The 21,204-nt window shown below is 32.4% G+C and overlaps 1 protein-coding gene across 3 annotated transcripts; it reads right to left on the reverse strand.

Annotated features, from left to right (window-relative positions):
* Positions 1-10,494: 10,494 nt before the first annotated feature.
* Positions 10,495-19,505, reverse strand: LOC117931584 (APO protein 1, chloroplastic). Of its 3 annotated transcripts, none has more exons than XM_034852567.1 (6): positions 19,291-19,502; positions 13,663-13,721; positions 13,381-13,454; positions 12,175-12,542; positions 11,167-12,049; positions 10,495-10,784 (listed from the first exon to the last, which is right to left on the reverse strand). In XM_034852567.1, the coding sequence occupies exons 2-5, from the start codon at positions 13,715-13,717 to the stop codon at positions 11,212-11,214; spliced, it is 1,335 nt and encodes a 444-aa protein (XP_034708458.1). In that variant the 5' UTR covers positions 13,718-13,721; positions 19,291-19,502; the 3' UTR covers positions 10,495-10,784; positions 11,167-11,211. The 3 variants fall into 3 exon arrangements, with proteins under 3 accessions (XP_034708458.1, XP_034708459.1, XP_034708457.1); XM_034852568.1 differs by having other exon boundaries at positions 13,663-13,752; XM_034852566.1 differs by lacking the exons at positions 10,495-10,784; positions 11,167-12,049; positions 12,175-12,542; positions 13,381-13,454; positions 13,663-13,721 and adding an exon at positions 15,595-17,886 and having other exon boundaries at positions 19,291-19,505.
* Positions 19,506-21,204: the final 1,699 nt, after the last annotated feature.

The raw sequence follows: 21,204 nt of genomic DNA on the forward strand, positions 1-21,204 counted from the left end.
TAAAAGAATAACCTTAGTGATTAGAATCACAAATGGTACATATGGAAAGGGATTATGCATATCTAAAGGCTCAATTCATCCAACTTAAGTTGAATTGTTGCTAAGACCCTAGCCATGGATCTAACATATGTCTTGAGCTAAATCTTAGGATTAAAGGATAAAAATGATGTAAATTGGAGAAGTTATTTTCAATCATGGTATAAAAGAGACTAGACATGCTTAGAATGAGTTCCAAAAGTGTGAAGCATGATGAAAATTTTGACAAATGAAAGTGGAGGAATTCATAGCATGAGAGAAAGAAATGAAGGTTGTGGAAAAAATTGGAGAGTAAGATAACACAAGAAAGAAGGTTGAGGGATATGGCTTGAAATTCATACATTCCAATTTGAACTCAAATTCTAGCAATAACATATACTATGATTTGAGGTGATATTTGGAGTACTTCTTGAGGTCATTTTTGGGCATTCTATATATCATTTCAAAGCTTGAGAAGTCAGGAATCCAACATTTCAAACAGTGTCAAATCAGAGTTGAAATAAGGAAGATATTGATGATTGAAGAGAATTGCACAAAAAAAAAAAAAAAAAATCAAAAGAGTGTCAATTTTGCATGAACATGCAAAATTTTTGCGTGATTGTGCGAAATGGACCAAAGAGATTGTTTTTGCAACAACTTGGAAATCAATTTCGCATGAACATACGAATTTTCACACGACCATACCAAATACGCCAAAATGATGTTAGAATGTTGCCAATCCATTTATATTTCACATGACCATGCAAAATGGATCATCCTCATGCAAAATCAACATATTTTCATTAAAAGCCTTTGATTTGGAAAGAAGATTTTACATGCTTTATAGGATCTTGGCATGTGCCAACTTAACTTTTAGCCTATAGATAGGGCATTAGAGTTCTTTTCTTAGAGGTTCGGGAATTATAAGATGTTCTTGGATTTTCTTAGGAAGGGAAAAAGACATTGAAGATTCCCAGTTTGTTTTCTTTATTTTAATCAATTGTTTATAATTTCTTTTATTCAAGAATGGTACATTATTCTTCTTTTTATGGATTGTGTGAATGAAATCACCACCACGAGATGTTAAAAAGCCATTTTGGGATGTAAAACATGAAACCTAGTGTTAGAGCCAAGGGAAAACAAGAGATAAAATCAAACTAAAAATGGAATGAAAGAAGGGTTGAGACATAATAGATGAAAATAGAAATATCCTTTAATGTTAATTTGAATTAGGAGATGGTACAATAGCCTATTCCTTAATACTAGGGGTTCTTAGTAATTCTTGATCCCTAGTTATATGAGGTTTTGCTATTGTTATCCATCCTAAGACAAATCTACACAAAGTGGTAAAGGCCTAACTCCTAGACCTAAACCCAATTTTCATACCCATTCATCTATTTAGTATTTTAGTAATGGAATAAAATATTGAAAGTTAGGATATGGATTCAATCCTAAGTTATGGAACTCATGTTGATCTCGTTTGACCCCACATTCTAAATACCCTAAGACTAATTAAAATGGATACCCTTGTTTTGCCTCAGGCCCTATACCCAAAGTTGGACCATGGAACCCCCAATCTTGAATCACTTGAATTAGAAATCAATCATTCTTTTGCAATTTTTTAAGGTTTATTTTATTAAATTCGATTTTATTCAAATCAAATTTTTTATTTTTTCCAATTCAAGAATTTAGCAACAAACAATCTTTTAGACCTAGTTTGATAACTTTCGTAGGCCAATTCTTGAGTATTACAAAAGTCGTAATTTAGGCTTGGTATTTTGGACAACAGAGAATCCTGACCACTTAGTAATCCCTTAATGGATAAAATATTATCTATGAAACCTCCCAAAATGTTTATTTCCTTAAAATGAATTAAACAATCCATTTTGGAAAGTATTTTTAAAATATTTTATATCTCTATTAAATAACTAAAACTTCTAAAAATGTTTTGGCAACCCTTCTTATCATAAATTCTCTATCATGAGATTTTTCAATCCATTATTTATCTTTTAAACCAAGACTCTTATGCTAAAAGAATTGCTCTCTTATTCCTTATCATTGAACTATTCAAACAAAACAATTTCTTCCTTCTCTCTGGGGGGAGAGCCTGGATAACCAACTATAGGAATAATTTTCCCTCTTTCATTGAGAAAGAACAAGAAAACCTCCTAAAGTTTAATAAACAAATAGTTCTAAAGAAATAACAATCTTCTTAGCAACAACCAATTTAAATAAATAACTTTAGAAAATATCTTCTCATGAAAATTTATTAAGAATACTAAAATACTTTGTTTTATTAATCTTGTTTTGGTAACTTTTTTTAATTATAAATTATCTATCATAAATTTCCTAAATTAACTTATTTTCTTTAGATTAGAATCTTGTGCAAAAAGGAAAAATATTATTTTATAAAGATTTGAAAAAATTAAAGCTCTTCCTTAAAAAGAAAATAAACAAAAATATTCTTAGAGATCTCAAAAGTTTGAGAAGATTTTATAAAAATAAATTGTCTAAGAATTAATTTTTAAAATGAAGAAAATCTCTTAATCATTTTCCAACTTATCTTTTACCTAAACTAAAATTTCCTAACCATGCACTATCTAATTTAAATAAGTTTTCCAATTTAGAAAAATTCATGAAAATTTATTTTAAATTAAGAATACCAAAATATCTTATTTTAGACCATATATGCAATTTAAACAAAAAAAACATATAATAAATACAACGAAATAAATAAATAAATAATTTTCCATGCCCTTTGGAGATCCTATGCATATTTAGTAACCCAAGAATTTGGATTTCCAATATCCAATGCTACTAAATCAATCAAGCAATTAAAAATTGGATTAGTAGCATTACAGACACCCAAAAATATCAAAACCCCAAAAAGGCAAGTGGAGCCACATGGAGCATCAAATGGAGCCTTGGGATGCTTGATGTAGATTATGGCATTGGATAGGGCGCGTAAACGCTCATGCAATGTTGGAAGAATGCCGAACAACACCTTTGACTTCAAATGACCATATCTTCTTCATTTCAACTCCAATTTTTGAACTGTTTGAAACGTTATATTCATGACTTCCTAAGCTTCAAAATCATAAGTGGTGTCCTAAACAAATCTCATGGGAGACTATCTTGAAATTGAGTCAAAGTAAGGCCTAATGCGTAGGCATTCCATTGGAATACACACCTTTTCTAGGTTGAGGAATCATCACCATGGATTTTCTATGACTTATTGGAGTGCTTCCATGTGATCTAACATGCCCTAGATCATACCCTAGAATGGATCTAACATGTAAGAACCTAACCTAGGTCTTAGATACTAGTTGTTGGGAACCTCAGATTACTTCATTCCCATGCTCTAGATTACATAGGGTGCATGTAAATCTATCCCCAGGGATCTTTAGATCTAACGTAGCGGAAAACCATGGCTTCAAAAACCATATTGGGATAAAAAAAAAAATCTAAAGAAAAAGTGTTCATACCTGGATCTAGATGTTCCCAAATCAATTCCTTGTCATGAAGACCATGCTTAGAAAAAATTGAGAATCTTTCCTTATGCTGCTACCCACGTGCAATTATCATGCATGTGACCTGTGCATGTCACGTGCCATTCCCGTGCATGTCCTGTGTGATTCCCATGCACATGGCCTGTGTGCATCTTGTGTGGTTTTCATACACCCGAGATCTTCCGCTCGATGAATCTTTCTTGTGTTTAGGCATTAAGATGGTGGAAATCTCAAGGGAGGAGGTTAGGGATTTGTCTTTAGACTGTAAGGCAAGAATGACAAGACTTGGAAACCCTAACCCCTAAAAGAGTATTTATAGGCTTCCATCTAAGTTTGAGTGACTTTAACCCACCATGGGCTTAGGTCACTTAATCTAACCCAAAAAGGTTGCTAATTGGTTAATTAATTGCATATGGCCATAATTAATCAATTAACCTAGTCCAAAGATGTCACTCACTTATCCTTGTGCAACATTATGTAATTACTAAAATGCCCTTATGCACAAAAGTGAACTAAAAACCCATCCAACCCTTATAAAATGTCTCATTAAGGAATATGAGCTCAGAGCGGGAACCACTGGGACCCATAGGGATATTTGTTCCCTCATAATCCAATTCTAAAGTTGATTCAACATCCCACTACAAAGAATCAACTGAACTCTAGTATCTTATGTATATCAAAACGAGACACAAGTGCTTAGGTTTGTGACCTACTATCCATTGTATACGATCTTCCTATGAATTGGTTGTCTGTAGTCTAATAAGGTGAAATCTATCAACTTTTTCAAGACTACCTCTACAATCCTAAAGGTACAAATCTCCTTGTTATGTGATCAAATGACATACTCTAGCTCATTAAGAGCATATGTCAAATTCCATTCAAGGAATTATTGTGAGCCGATGGATTTCATGATCACACATCCTTAGAATCATCCAAAGGGATACACTGTCTCAAAGTCCATGAGATATCATGGTGCCTTTATTGAGAATACCTATTGCTACCAACTTCCATCAATAGTGACTCAATCCATAAAGAATATGATCAACTTATGTTCTCACTTGTAGGTCAAAGCCATTGTTAACTTCTATATAAGCTCAATATTCTCAAGAGGTTGAGAGACTATACAGTATAGCAGCTTGGTGAAGTCATTACTGCCTGAAAGCTTTATGCCATGACTCACCATATGTCATGTCCAATGTGTAACCATACACACTAGTGCACTCACCATGGGAACCCCGTCCCGATGGCCAAGACCAACTATCCCTCCAATTAGAAGGTGGTGCATTACAACCTCCAATGAATTGCCGAAGTCCATGAACCAGTTGTGAACAAATCATTTACTAGCAAGGAACTCATGATTTGGATCTTCTGTGCAACTCTTAATGCACTAAGTCATGTATAATGTAGAAGATGCTAGACCAGAATGCTCATAAACTATAATGCATAAAATAAGGATAGATAAAAGTAAACATGGAATATCATTAAATGAGTAATATATCCTAAATATTGTTACATCATGTCATGCTTTTTAAGGCTATATCCTAACAACCAGAGCCTCATTCAATGCTTTCTGCCACCTTATAAGCCCTTGGGACCCACTCATGCATGGCTTGCATGGCCACATTTTCCTTCTCTTAGTGTGTTTCCTTTGTTTTTGTGTGAATTTACATATTTTAAATTGATTTTTCAAAATCCATTTTCCATTAAAATAAATCCCAACCTTAAAAATTCATCCTTAGACACTTTAAAAGTTAAAATCTATTTTTAATAAACTTGTTGCCAAATTTCCTTTCAACATGCATTTTTTTTTTTTTTTAATAATTTTATTATTTTTCTCAATTTTTAATAAACATGAATAAATTATGTAATTCCGAAAATAATGGAATTTATAGAATTCATTTGTGCAAAAATAAATCGAGCCTTGGTAGGCCTAACATATAAGACATTGATTGTTACGCTTGATTGACTTTGTCTTACTCTATGACTTGCATGAGTTGTTTTACACTTATCATTGTACGCTAACCCTATTTCCATGAGGCGATCAGTTCATAGTTCAAGTACGCTCTCATATTTGTCTCGTTTATTTACTTATTCTTTATACTCACACATGATTTGCTTTGTTCTATATCCCAACCTTTGTTCATTATTCGGTATTCATAGATTAATCATTCGATTATCATATATGCCTTAATTTAATTAGTAGAGACTCGTTTTTAAGAGCTTAGAGGGGTGTTATAATTTATCATCATACCTTCCCAATATACCTACTTTTCCTTTATAGGAGTTAAATTAAAGGTTTTTCTTTCTCATTTTGTTTTCCCTTTAAAAACAAATAAAAATAAGTGGTAACTCCAAACAAATTTTCAAATAAAAAACAAGTTTTACCATTGAGTAGGAATATATGCGAAAAATGTGGGGTTCACAACAATATATATGGTTACAAAATGAGTTATAACATTAAAATTTTAATATACACAACATGTATCTATGGTTGCAAAAAGTGTTATAACATTAAAAAATTTATTTAATGAGTTTAAAAAAGTTTTAATATTATGTTTGGTTTTTAAAAATTTGAGGCAAAATATGAGAAAAAGAAAGAGGAAAATATGTAAGAAAAAGTAAAAGAAAATTAAAAAATAAATTTAAAGTTAAAAATTATTTTTATATAATATTTCAAATTCATTTTACATCATTTTTCTTTATTTTTAAATTGATTTGAAGTTAAAAACATTAATTTTATATGATTTTTCAAATTCATTTTGCATCATTTTTTCTTTCTTTTTAAGTAATTTGAAAATATATAATTTTTCAACTAATTTGAAAATGTGAATGTTGTACCTAAGCATAAGAACTTATAATATAATATTGCAATATAGTTGAGTTAGAATGAATAGTACATTGTTGTCGAAGTCACAAATAGTCATGCTTAAAACCTAGCTTGAACTCCCTAAATTATAAGTATACACACAACTAGCCAAATCACACAACTAGAAATGTTAATATAAAATAATAATTGCAATGAAAAATATAATGTGAGGAATAAAAAAGAAAGAACACGCCAGCATTACAAGGTTCAATGAAATCTCCTACATTCTTAGGTACATTGATTACTTCCACTACTATCAAATAGAGAAATTACAAATAGGGAGGAGATACAAATGGGGAGGAGAAAAATACTGCTATGGAGGCTCTTAGCTAAAAGTTCTACTATAAGTTTTTATGGGATGATATAAACAAGAAAAAATGGGCACCTATTTATAGGATATATGGTGTTCTCTTTCTCTTCTTTTTTTTTTTTATTTGGGATGGGAAAGTTACATTTTTCCCTCAACAGTGAAGAATAAGGATAAGCAATTTTATTCAATTACTTGGAAAATTAATCTTCTTCTTTTAACGATCCACATTAGAATGAAGCTAAAAAGAAGAATTATTAGCTTCAACATGAAGTCCAAAAAAATCCAAGGTAGGCATCGAGGAGACAAAGAATGGTCGATAATTAAAGAGTTCATAGCCATGATGTACCACATGGACCATAAGATAACAAAGAGTGGTTATTTACGTGAAGTCAAGTTTATATACGAAGAGAGTGGAGATAAGACGACACATGACCAATGTGATTTTTGTTGGCAATAACATCAATAAAAGCATTGTAACCCTTAAACTAAATACTCGTAACGTTGTAAGAACTCTAAACTTATCTAAATTTAATACTTGACTAAAACATATATGTCATTATGGAAAGAATAATGCCCTTTAGTTTTACTAATCATAATTTTGGGCATTTGAGGCATGTTTTGAAACTATTTTTGTGCAAGAGACGTGACATTTGAAAACACATCTAGACCTCATAAATACTAGGCGGTTTTTCCTACTATTGTAGTTTCAAAGGTCACCAAGACATACTCTACATCCACTCTAAGATGTGAGTTACCTAATGTAATAAAATATGTTATTTGCAGAATGCAAAATACTTATGTTATTTTAATTGTCTCATTAATGCTATCTATAGTGTGCAAAGCATGTGCAATTAAAATACATTCACTATTTCCAAAGTCTTCTCCATGGTTCTAGCCTATTGGCTTAGAATGTTGTAAACTTAGTGTGTGAAATATATGAGATACATATTGTTATGGGTTTTAAGGTTAAGATTTAAAATATTAAAGCAATGAATTTAAATGCTTTATTTCTAAAAAGTTTTAGGAAAAATACAAGAGAAAGAAAATAAAAAAGAAAAATGGAAGAAAGCAATGAAAAAAAATAGATTTAAAGATAATAAATTATTTATATAAAAAAAATTTCAAATTATATATATATAGATATATAATTTGAAAATGCAAAAGTTTTCAACCAATTTTAATTATATTTGATTTCTCGTTTTATTGTTCATGATAAAATAAATATGAGAAAATTATTATGCAAAATATAAGGATACAAACACGTAGGTAGATAAACTTAAAGTTTTACTTTATTATCAAAGATGCTTAGTTTCAGATTGAATACTTTCATGCAATATTAATCTCTATTTTCATTCAGTTATAAAACTCATCTTATTTTGTTTTTATCATTAATATTTATAATAAAATGCAATGAAAATCAAGCCATCTATTTTACTCCATCCTCAAGGATGCTTAGTGTTTAGGATTGAATAGCTTCAAGGAATATTAATCTCTATTTTCATTTAGTTATTTATAAAATTTATCATCTTGTTTTATTTTTAATGTTAATATTCATTCAAAATTGCAATAAGAATCAAGCCAAAACAAAAAGTTGTTACGAATCTAAAAACATCGAAAGCAAACATCATGAAGGTAAAGGATGGTTTCGGAAATTACATGACAATTAATGAGGTCATGGCCACACTAGCCCACATGAATCATAAGATGACACAAAGAGCTTATTAAATGACATTATAGTAATGAAAACATGAATAATGATATTAATAAAATATTAATAATATAAATAATAAATTTAACAATAAATATATATTAACAAAAAAACATTAGTTTTGCTAATAACATTAATATTGTTATTAATAATGTTAGGTTTACGCTAACCAAACTAATTAATCAATCAAATGGAGTGAATTGGATGAGTAACTTTTTTCAATTTTTACAAATGTGAAAATAGATAGACTATTAAATCCAATCATATTTTTGTCATCATCAAACACATGAGGTTGACCAAATCTTGATCTAACTAATAATATTAACAATATTTTAATAATAATAATAATAATAGTATATTATTATTATTATTATTATTATTATTATTATACTATTCGTCTTAACTTGCAGTACATACATCAAAAATAAAAAGAAGAAAAACAAAGTGAAATGGGAATAGGAAGAAAAGGCAAATAAATGTATAATTAAAATTATGGAATGGTTTGATGACCCTTGAGGACCCTTTTGGATCATTCTCCTAAAATATTATTAAAATTTATTTATTAATGAGAACTTTCGACACCTAAATTAAACTTGTCTCATCCTCTCTCTTTCTCTCTTTTATTTCCTTTGTATATATAACTAATTTCTTAATTTGATATTTTTTATAAATATTTTAAATTATTATTATTATTATTATTTGATAGAAATTTACCCATAGCGGTTGGAAGGATAGTTGAAAGGGATTTATAGGGATTTATTAATTGAATATATATATATATATATATATACATTATTTTTAATTTAAAGAAAGAATAACAAACAAATTAAAATTTTATATTTTTCAAAATTTATATTTTAAAACTTAATTTTTGTTTCCTTATTTTTACTAATAAAAATTACATAAGTTATTAAATAATCTATATTGAATTATATTATGTATAAATATAAAAAAAATTGTATATAAAGGAAATGAAAAATAGATATAAAGTTAATAAATTATTTTTAGTAATTCTTAAAACTCATTTCACTTATTATTTTTATATAAAAATTAAGTAATTTAAAAATACATAATTTTCTAAGTAATTTTAACTCTCCCTCTCTACATATTTTCCATTATAAATCATATGTTAAAAAATCATTTTTGTTAGTATTATTTTTCCTTTCCTTTACTAGAACTAAACATAACCTTAAAGTTAGGATTTATATTACCGATCACTTTGCTATGGTGCGACTATGAAGTTAGTGAGATAAATAAAGTATCTTTGTCTCTTTGGTAAATTTAATAATTTAAATTGAGTTTTAGTTAATTTATTCTTAAATTGAGTTTAAGTAAAATTTTAAAGTTGTTGTTCAAAGCTTATCAGTTGATTTTTATTTTTAAATATTAAAATAATTTAATTTTTTAAATTATTAATTTGATTCATTTATTCTCATTAATTTTAATTAATTTTTACCTTTATTAATCTTAACAATAAATTTATTTGCTAAAATAAATACAAAATATTTTCTTTAAATAATAAGTCATGAATGTGAAATAATAGATGTCAAAAAGAACTCCCATCATATATGAACAAATAAAGTAAAAAATGATTTAAATATTTTAATTTTAAATTATAAAATTAAATTATTTTATTAAACATATTTAACCTCGTGAAGAACTTAAATTAAATTATTAAATTATATTAAATCATTAAAAACCCGTTTAATAGTGATTTTAAAAAACATTTTTAACATTTATAATACTTAAAAAAATTTATTATTCGAGTATTAGAAATATTAAAAACGTTTTATAGAATCACTCTCAAACATACTCTAAATTGATTCAAAAAGCACTCCTATCTTTAAACAAGGGTCAAAGTATGTTTGGTAAATAACTTTTTAAGAATTATTAAATATGTTTCTTCTTTTCTTAGTGCTTCTAAGAATCGAATATAACCTGAATAAAACCATGCAACAAGCCATATCGGCTGATCCATCGTCAAACAAAAGCATTTTAGCACTTCCCTGCAACAAAATATTCAACCAGTTTATCAAAACTAACAACGACAAAGACAATACAAGAGTGAGAAGACAGCCAATTCATCAGGCTCAGAACATTACTTCCTGAAAAGATTATTTTTCTTTTTATTTATTTGGCATGCTAGCCCTGTCCACCGGACCTTTTCGGTCAGAAAGGTTTTCTATTTTCATTGATTTGCACATATGATATATAATAGTCTCAAGAATTTAGACAATGCCAACCATCTGAGATTTCTGCATTAACATCATTGCCTATGGATTCCAAGCTTGGAATGAAATACTTCCGCCTTCATGGGTAGGTTGAGGCCATCTTGGGCCTTTCCTTGAGACCGGTGGGAGGGAACAAACAGCATTCCTGCATGGAGTTTAGGATTGAATTTAGTCAATCAATGGATTAAAGCCATAATCACTTTCAAAGTAAAATTAAAACTCTAAAATGACATTTTCCAGAATATCCAACTTGGCAGATTTGGGTCTGTATCTTCCTCCCAAGAAGGAACAAAAGGAGAATGCTGCATTCTAAAGAAGGCCAACCCACCATCCCAATCTTGTGTATCACAATATAAAATACCAGAAATTAGCAATCTGAGACCCCGTTCTTAAAGAAGAGATGGTGATTTAAGCATTGAGAGCCTCAGGATATGCAGTGGTTTTCTGACACCATTTTGTATTCAATTCTAAATGCCTTTCCCATCTAGTAAAATTTCATTAAGAAATTGGTCAACATATGCACATACCTCTTATGATACTGCACATGAATATTGCCATTTATCATCTTCCCATTATGCAACTAGGCGTGACTCCTCAGTATCAGGGATTACAATATCAAGCCTCATCATGGGCTTGTATTTATCAGGAACTTGTGCACCAGCCTGCATGCACACCTCTACCACAGCTGGAGCCTTACCATAGAACCTCTTGAGCCCACTCCGTAAGGGAGGCCCTTTAGGATCCCGTAAATGATATACATAATTTGGAGGGATCACCTCCTCCACTGTGGCATCCTGCCAACCATGCTTCCCATCCCTCCACTGGTGCTTGAATTCCCCACAAAGCTTAGCATTGTGACCCCACGGCCCCACATGAACCTCTGAGCAATACCCGCAAGCCTTCACTGTGTATTTCCTCATCAATTTCCTCACTCCCCATCTAACAACCTCATATGCATCAATGGTCTCCTGTGCAATCCTAGGTATGTCTGACAATGGAGGTGGTGGAAATCTCCCAAAAGCTCCATGTGTATCGATATCCATGAGTAAGGAAGATGAATCACTAGAGTGGAATGGTTCAGGCTCCTCAACAAATCCACCCCGGTCTATTACTTTCTTGCCAATCATTCGAATGGGTATGGTTCTTCGACGTGAAGGGTATTCTGGTAAATCAACTCCAGCTTGGACGCATAGTTCCACAACTGCTGGAATCCTATCATAGCTGAACCGAGTCTCATGCTTGATGCGCCGACCAAAAGGGTCGTACAGATGGTAAGATTCAATAGGGATAAGTACATCATTGATGGAACCCTTGACCCATGAGTGTAAGCCTCGACGCTTCACACTGCTCGGTCCAGTGCAGTCCTGAATGTGGTGACCACTTTGTGCTACATGAATTTCTGAACACTCACTGCAGAAGAAATAGAACACCTTAGTTTGCAAGATAAAGATCTAATTTGGCAATAATTTGATGCAAAACTGGACAGGACATTGTTTCAACAGCATTACAAGTAGTGAAAAGTAAATCCATGTTACCTGCAACCATGCACAGGAATAACATGTAACAGCTGGGCAAGGCCTTTAATCAAAACTTTCCAGGCATCCAGTACTTCATATGCAACAGGAACAAGATCAGGCACAATTAATCCATTTTTTGGAGGTTCAAGGGGCTTCTCTATTCCCTTTTGTGCAAGTTTTTTGTCATCCCTTGCAGCTTGCCGGATCTTCTTCAGAGGAATGGGATAGGGTTTTTTCTTTTTTCTAGGCAGTATGGGTGGAAGATCCACATTTTGAGGATATGCTATCTGTTTCTTGAATGTTGCATCTTCTTGGGGCTTCTGGCTGACACAAAGGAAGGTCCCTGATATTTTTGGTTGACCAGTTAGAATCTGTCCCTGCTGAAACTGCATTTAAAATAAATCTGTAGTATAAGCCTCCACAGCAACTGTCCATGTGATAGCTTGGAGAACAAAGATCAAATTGATGGACAAACTAATAGAAGACAAAATGAATACAAGTTTTGTTTCAAGTAACCTCAATTGACTCTGGTAATCATAAGTGGACATAGTAATAAACAAAAATGCACAACCTCCAAATTAACAACAATTCACAGCAATAGGCAAGTTATATGTCACACAGAGAAAACTTCAATCCCTTTCCAGTTCAAACAAAAATCATCAGCTTGTCTATGTGGCAGATAGATATATCAAAAGAGTATAAGGGAATGGAACTTAATCAGATGAGGGGATTGGACTCTGAGAATTAATTCAATGCTACATGACATAATAAATAGAAATCTTATATGTTAAAAACTAGTTGTCAAATATCTGTCATTCCATCCCATTTTTTTCATCTAATGTTGTGATCTGATCTCACCTAAAAGCATCAGAGAATTTCAAGCAGATAAAATGAACCTGATACTAAAGATTGGATGACACCCTGCAGATGATGACTGGCAGATGTTCACTGAGGTCTTGTTCATCTCAGATGAGCTAGACATGAATAAATTCTTTAGCTTTTACTATTGAACAATATCAATTTCGAACTCCACTATCACTACAGATTAAGACCTTGTTTTCAATATGAACTTACCACAAATTTAAGAAGAATAGATGGTAGAAACTGCCCACTGAATACATCTCAATCATGTCATGTGCATCTATTTGTCAATTCACTTCAAACTAATTCACATATAAGAAGAGAACTATTTGACAACAAAAGGATAGAGAGAAGAAAGTAAACCTTCAATCCAAGAGTATATGACCTTGAAGCTGATAACTTGGGCCTCTTAAAATCCATGATGCCCAGGCAAACACCTGAAAAGAAGACAATCTTTAGCATTTCTTTACCATGTCAACATATTGCCCAGCCACAGTTTTGAGCACCGCAACCTGGGCTGTAATTCATTTTGTTCTAAAGTCATCTTATGAAACACCAACACCCATGTCAGTGTCCTTGCCTTATTGGAAATATCTACAAAAGGGGGAAAAACAGAGATAATGAAAGGAAACAAGAAATATTCACCTCTTTGAGATGGATTCCATGAAGCTGGGGATATTACTGGTGGCGGCTGGAGCATTTATCTGCACGAGTGTCTCTGATGTTTGTCATTTCCTTGAAAGAGAAATCAAGTGGTGCATATCTAATATCAAATTCAAAGCAGTTGACATGCTGATATAACAAATTGTCATATCAGAGAGGCTAATGAAATCCAAGGGTGAAAGTGGGAGGTTGAGAGAGAGAGAGAGAGAGAAAGAGATGATACATATATCTTGGTTATCCTAACAAAAAGTTTCATGAAATTAGAAGTTCCTAAAGAGAACATTGAGATTTTCCGTGTGGAAGCATATACTGTGAATGGGGAGAAAGACTCCATGAATCACCTTCAATCATTAGCATCACCAAAATCATTGACTGACCCAAAACAGACCATAACACAAACTAATTCTCTGAAATGAAGGCCAAAAGTGGCAGCAAATGTTGATACCTTGCTCCTAAATCCAGCCAATGGAGTTTCTAAATCTAAAAGTTTACCTTATTACAAGCTCCAATTGTTGGAGTTATTAGCCAATTGTTCATTGATTTTAAATAGAAATAGACACATCATGCATCTTTTCTTCTGCCAGGTTGAAACTTTAAAGATGCTATGTGAGTTAACTACATTGCACTGAGGATGATAATATCCTGTATTTATTTTTGATGAAAGGTTATCTATGTAATAAATTTGTCCCATTGTGCTTTGTTACAGATTAGGGGGGTTGAACTGGGAAAAAAGTGAGCAGTCATTTTCATAATGGTGCATTTAAAAAGGGCCAAGCTTTATTCTTGAGATGACTTTACATCCCTAAAATGAAACTTGTCAATTTGTATTATTGACATAATAATACCTATCAATTACAAAGGAAACTGTGAAAAAGAATTCCCAAGAAAGATATGCTGCTTACTGAAGGCTAAAAGTTCAAATTAACAGTCCCACCAATTTGGCTTCCTTCAACAGAAATTTTATATATGAGAACTAGAAAACTAGTACTCATTATTCATTAGGGTGTGTAAGCTAGATAAAAATCATCAATCCAATCACCAACTTCTTTTATTTTAGGAGAAAGTCTAATCCTCAATTGCCAATCTTCTCAATATTATGGAAATAGATTGGTATTCTATCATTAACTTCAAAACCTATCCCCTTTAGACTAGAAAAACTGACTTAACACAAACGTATGCAATTAACAGTATTCAATTTTGGGAAATAACCTCTTTTTCCCTGATGTATGCAAAGGCTCTTATAAGTCTTCCTTGTCCATCAAATGAGGAGGAAACGAGTTTTTGCCACACAACTCTTATAAGGCTCTTAATCCTTTTTCTATTGGCAATTTCCCCCTTTTGGCTACTTTTCCACATCTTTTTTAATATCTGGTTGATTAAATGCCCCTATAATGGTTGTTTGGTTAAACTTCAGCAGAGTCTATTTATCAAAGCCCACTTCCATTTTTCAACTTGACTTGATACTTGGATAATTGTATTATGAAGACCTTAATAATAAGAGTTTCCTATGATTTTAGGGTCTTTAAAAATGCTTAGAAATAGCATACCTGCTTCTTTACTTCTTACCTTGAATCCCAGGGTTAAAATTTTGCCTTTGATGCTACAATGTCAAAAGGATATGCAGTTGAGGCTTCAACATAGAAACAGAATGGCTGAAAACTTGTCACCTGACCCTTGATTAAGTTATAGAAATTTTTGTTGCATGCGCCTCACAACAATGGATGACTAGAAAATGGGAGTGACCCGTTTGGATTTAATCACTTGATGCAAGGAAACTTGTCAACTGACCCTTGATTAAGTTATAGAAATTTTTGTTGCATGCGCCTCACAACAATGGATGACTAGAAAATGGGAGTGACCCGTCTGGATTTAATTACTTGATGCAAGAAACCAAATAAAAAGTTGGAAGCTGAATACTTGAATGTTTTCAATGAGCTTTAATGCCTCCAGCATATTAACATGTCTTAATCACAATGTCTTTTGCATCACCTTAAAACCATGATGGTACAAATTGGTTCCATTGTGAGTAGCCCATCTCATGCATTATGGGGAGAAGCTTCTCTCGTAGCAGTTCATAAATTTCCTCAACCTGAGGATGAGATTTGTCTCCCGCGAAGAATGCATGACACTTTCCCTTTACCTCTATTTGACTAAAACCCGGTACTTTCCTCACATTCCGGTCCTTCATCTTTTTCCTAACTTCTGCAAATTCATCCCAATTTCCACGTGCTGCAAAAACATTGGCTAAGAGTACATACCCACCTGAGCTATTTGGCTCTAGCTCGATAAGCTTCTGGCCAATATAATCTGCCATTTCAACATTCCCATGCAACCTGCATGCACCAAGCAATGCCCCTAGAACAGCACCATCCCTCTCACATTCAGGCATTTTGCAAACAACATCCATAGCCTCATGCACCTGTCCTGCTCGACCAAGGATGTCAACAAGGCACGAATAGTGCTCAGCCCTTGGTTCTAAACCATAAGCACGACTCATTGAGTCAAAAAGCTTTTGACCTTTCTTAACAAGACCAGCATGACTACAAGCTGACAAGACTCCTACAAAAGTGATCTCATCAGGCTTGGTTCCTGATTTTAGCATGTGTCCAAAGACATGTAAGGCATGGTCACCATGGCCATGGTAAGTAAATGCTAATAGCATTGCTGTCCATGACACAACATCCTTGGCCTTGAGGCTCTCAAAAGCAATCCTAGAAGAGCTAATATCCCCAATTCTTGAATACATAGTAATAAGAGCATTGGAAAGTGATGTTTCACACTCACATCCAAGTACTATGGCAAGTGCATGAGCTTGCATGAGTTCTAGCATTCCCCAACATGAGGTCAGTATGATGGTCATAGTAGTCTCGTTAGGTCTAATGCAAGAGCGAAGCATGAGGATTAGGTGCTTCATGGCTTCGCCATCTGGCCTGTGCCTTGCATAGCCATCAATCATTGCATTCCAAGTCACAATATTTCTTTCCGTCATCAAATTGAAAAGCTCACTTGCTTCAACTATGAGACATTCATCCGCATATGCTGTGATCATTGCATTCCATGCAGCTATATCTTTGTTAGGCATTTGATCAAAGTACTCTCTTGCAAGTTTGGTCAACCCATTTCGTGCTAGGCCTGAAACCATAATTGTCCAAGAAACTGCATTTCTTAGAGGCATCAAATGAAACAGTTTAAATGCTTCATTTACTCTCTTACCATCTAGACAACCAGAGATCATTGTGTTCCAAGAATACAAGTTTCGCAGAGGCATTTCATGGAAGAGCTTAAGAGCCTCATCAGTTCGACCATTATCAACATAAGATTTCATCATAGCTGTCCAAGATATGGTGTTTTTTTCAGGCATCCAATTGAAAACACTACGAGCTTGATCAATCAAACCATTTCGAGCATAACCCAACACCATTGTAGTCCAAGAGACCACATTTTTTGCCGGCATTTGATCAAAAAGCTGGCAAGCCTTAGCAACTTGTCCATCCCTAAAGTACCCAGAAATCAAACTAGTCCATGAGAATACATTTGTGTCTATCATAGCATCAAAGACTTTCTGAGCCTTGTCCATCAGACCAGCTTTTGCATAACCATCAATCATGGCAGATTCAGCCACAATGGTTCGGTCAGGCATTGTCTGAAAGAGCTTTTCAGCTTTGCGCAGCTCATTATTCTTCAGATATGCAGTGATCATGGCCGTGTAAGAGACATTATCATGATGAGGCATTTCATCGAACAATTTCCTTGCTCCTCTGACATTTCCACGACGGCCTAATTGACTTATTTTTATATTACAATTATAAATATCCAAAACAGTTGATCTGAGATTAGATTTTCCACTGTTGGAACTGGAAATCTTGGTTGCCCCAAATCCCAAATTTCGTTTGGTGCCTAGAGAAAATGAAGATGTTGCATGTCTAACACAGCAGAAGATGTTAGGAAGCTTCAGGAGAGAGTGAAACCGATTAGAGATTGGCACAATATTATTCATGTGATGATAATATCCCATCTCATCTCTCTCTATAGACTATATATTGTTTAATCGCAACCGCATAGTCCACTCTAAATTAGGTTTTACACCAAATAACATAACCAAATTCCCGTAGACATTCCTAAAGATCAATTTATATCATCGGAATGGAATACAACACTATGAAAATGGTTGATCTGCATCTCCTTTTTCGGTTTTAACTCTCTAATCTGGAGCACAGCATAATAGAATAAATTTATATTTAAATAAAAAAATAAAAAGGGAATTATTATGGCACAAAGGTTTCCATTGATATTGAATTCAGCAAATTAACAGCCTCAATGCAATGTCAGTATGAACCTTCACATCAATGAAAATGCATACCCATGAATGTTCAATCTAGAATAAATACACAACTAATAACAAACTCCAAAAAATGAAGTCTGGAATAAAGAGAATGAATTTGAAGTTAGCATCCAGACAGGTGACATTTTGGCGCAAGGCATTATCATTTTGTGGCCATTTCAGCTCTTTCCTCCATGAGTCCTTATGGAGTAACCAAGCACAATCACAGTTCAAATGGCTAAACTATGGTGACCATGGTTTATAGTAAGTCAAACATCAACATTAAGCATAGATATATGCTCTATTTTGGTCCTTTGACAAAATAGAAAAACCAACAAACACACTAAACAATAAAAAATTAAGAAAAAAAATGAAGATTTATCCTGAAAGCCCAAATTGATATTGGAGATAATGACAGAAAGGCCAAGGCCAACGTAGTCCATAATCAATTAGAGAGCTTGAGCCCAAACACAAGTTAATTGAGCAAGCCTCCTTTTCACCAACCATACAAAAGGTTAAACCCAACTTTCCATCCTCCCCAATCAAACAATGAACATTAATTGTCAACATAGGCAATGAAACTAAATTCAATAGCGACCAACACCTGAAATAATAAAAACTAAAATTGCACATATATCTCAGAGATGGTGGGGGGAAAGGGTGAGGAAAAGAGGAGAAAGGAAACGGGAGGAAAGACTAGGGTCTGTTAACGGTTTGACAGGGAACAAAATTGATTTTCTCAAAACCATACTCATCTGCACTAAGGAAAACAATGAATTTCTCCATTGTTTTCAGTAGTTCAAAGCAGGCATATTTAACAGTTTTCTGCAAGTATACTCCCAGAAAATGCTTTTAGAAACAGTTTCTTAACATGTTGTGTGCGTTATTTTTCACGTTTTTTCCTGTTTCAGAGACAGAAAATAGCAATCACTTTGCTACCCATAAATATTGAGCTCCGTATAATTTCCAGCCATTCACTTCCCCATTTTCTTCACGAGAACTACAATTTTTAAAAGCATCGAATTCCCACTAATTTCCAGCACATTTTCCTTTCCCTTACATTTCCCTTACACCCAAACACACGAGAAATTAATCCTCCTCCTGAATTTCACGCCCTTCCCCCCACGAAACGAATTGCAGCAAGTAAATAACTAAACCAACCAACTTTAAACAGAAAACATAGATCAATAACTGCAACGGGTCGCTTTTTTTCTCAAGCTACATTCAATTTTTTAGGGTTTACAGAGAAACGAGAGAAATGGAAATAAACTAAAATTAAAAAAAGGTACCTTGATTAAGTGGAGGAGCTGCTTCAATTGACACTTTTTTATTGTCAAAATAATTTCAGCTTGAGAATTAAAATGAATTTGACTCAGGATAAGGGGTTTTAGAGTTTCAGGTTAGGGTTCCGAGAGAAATAGGACTAGGGTTTTAGAGTTTCAGGTTAGGCTTCTGAGAGAAATAGAGAGAGAAGAGGATGGCTGCACTGACAAATATCTCTATGTTGTTTCTCATCAGGCTACTAGTCCACGTATGCTATTGAAAAAATTAATAAGAAATCATGTATATTTTATTTTTTTTCTTAAATTTAACATAAAAATACAAACCTTAAAATCACGAAAAAAAAATATAAAAAAATATAAAAATTATAAATGAAAAATCATTTACTTATAAAAATTGAAAATAAAAATAAAAAGTGATAAAAATAAAAATCATATAACAATTCTTTATACATGATATATTTAAAATATTTAATAAATAATAAATAACTAACTGTAATTTTGAGAATATAAATATTGTTATAAAATAAAAGGATGAAAAAAAAGGATAATAAATAAATATCTTCAAATAAAAGTATGAAAACGGAATAAATTTTTATTAGAGGTTTGTCCCTTTTATAGGGGGTTACAAAAGATATAAATTGATGATCATTCACAAGTCACCATAATGGTACAAAATCTCATATTTTATAACATTTCTCTTTGATCATAAAAATATGTTTCATTAAAACCTTACAAGGAAGCCTAGTGAAGGAAAAATAGTACGATATTCTTTTGGATTACTACGACTGTCGTTTTAAAAACCTTGTCAGTAAAACCTAGTATGACAAAACCTGGACGAAGGAAAAACAAGTACACAAAAATGATATTCTTATCAATTAGTTCCCTCTCATATTGACATGATTATATTTTCTCTAGTAACGCAACATGGAGATCTTTGAGTTGGCGTATTCCAATAAACTTATTGAGTATTACAATTGACAATGCCTTTATGAATAAATCTTTTAAATCATCACTTGATCTTACTCATTGAATAGCAATTCCACACTTTTCTAGAGTTGATGAAAGTAAAAGACTTTGACGATATATGCTTGATTCTATCACCTTTAATGTATCATTCTTTAATTTGTGCAATGCATGCAATATTATCTTTATATAGGTAACATGATCTCTAATGGAGGGCAGTCCACATGTTTACATTATTTGCTTGATTGATCTCCACAACATTGTTGTACCACCATTGATACATTAGTGCACTAATAACATTATAATATGGTACTTCTAGACCAAATGGTTCTTCATTATCTTCTTTAAGACAAAAGGGATCCTTTTTTACTTTGAGTGAACAAACTATCATCGGAGAACTTAATGGATGTAATTTATCTATATGAAAACGTTTCAAGACTTTCTTTGTATATGTTGACTAATAAACTAATATTTCGTTTGAAAAATACTCAATCTGCAGGACGAGGTAAAAATTTTGTTTTCCAAGATCTTTTTTTTTCAAAATAGTCAACTGTTCTTATAAGTTCTTTAAGAGTTCAAACAAAATTCAAATATTCCACATGTACTATAATAATTACAAATATTTAACATAATGAATATGTATAGACAAATACGGTAATACACATACTTCTCATTTCAAATATTCATTGAAGTAATTGTATCACATGCCTTTAAATTGCTTAATCGATACAAGGATCTTTGTAGCTTAATTGAGTATATACTATAATGTTTTGAATTAGTTGCTTCAAGAATTTGAAATCCTTTAGGGATTTTCATATACATGTCATCATCTAAAAATCCATATAAATATGCAATAACGACATCCATGAGACGCAAATCTGATCCTTCTGAGACTGCTAAGCAAATTAGATAGCTAAATATGATTGTGTCCATCATAAGAGAATATGTTTCCTCGTA

Source organism: Vitis riparia, chromosome 15 (genome assembly GCF_004353265.1).
Source record: "Vitis riparia cultivar Riparia Gloire de Montpellier isolate 1030 chromosome 15, EGFV_Vit.rip_1.0, whole genome shotgun sequence".
In the NCBI taxonomy this organism is placed as follows: domain Eukaryota; kingdom Viridiplantae; phylum Streptophyta; class Magnoliopsida; order Vitales; family Vitaceae; genus Vitis; species Vitis riparia.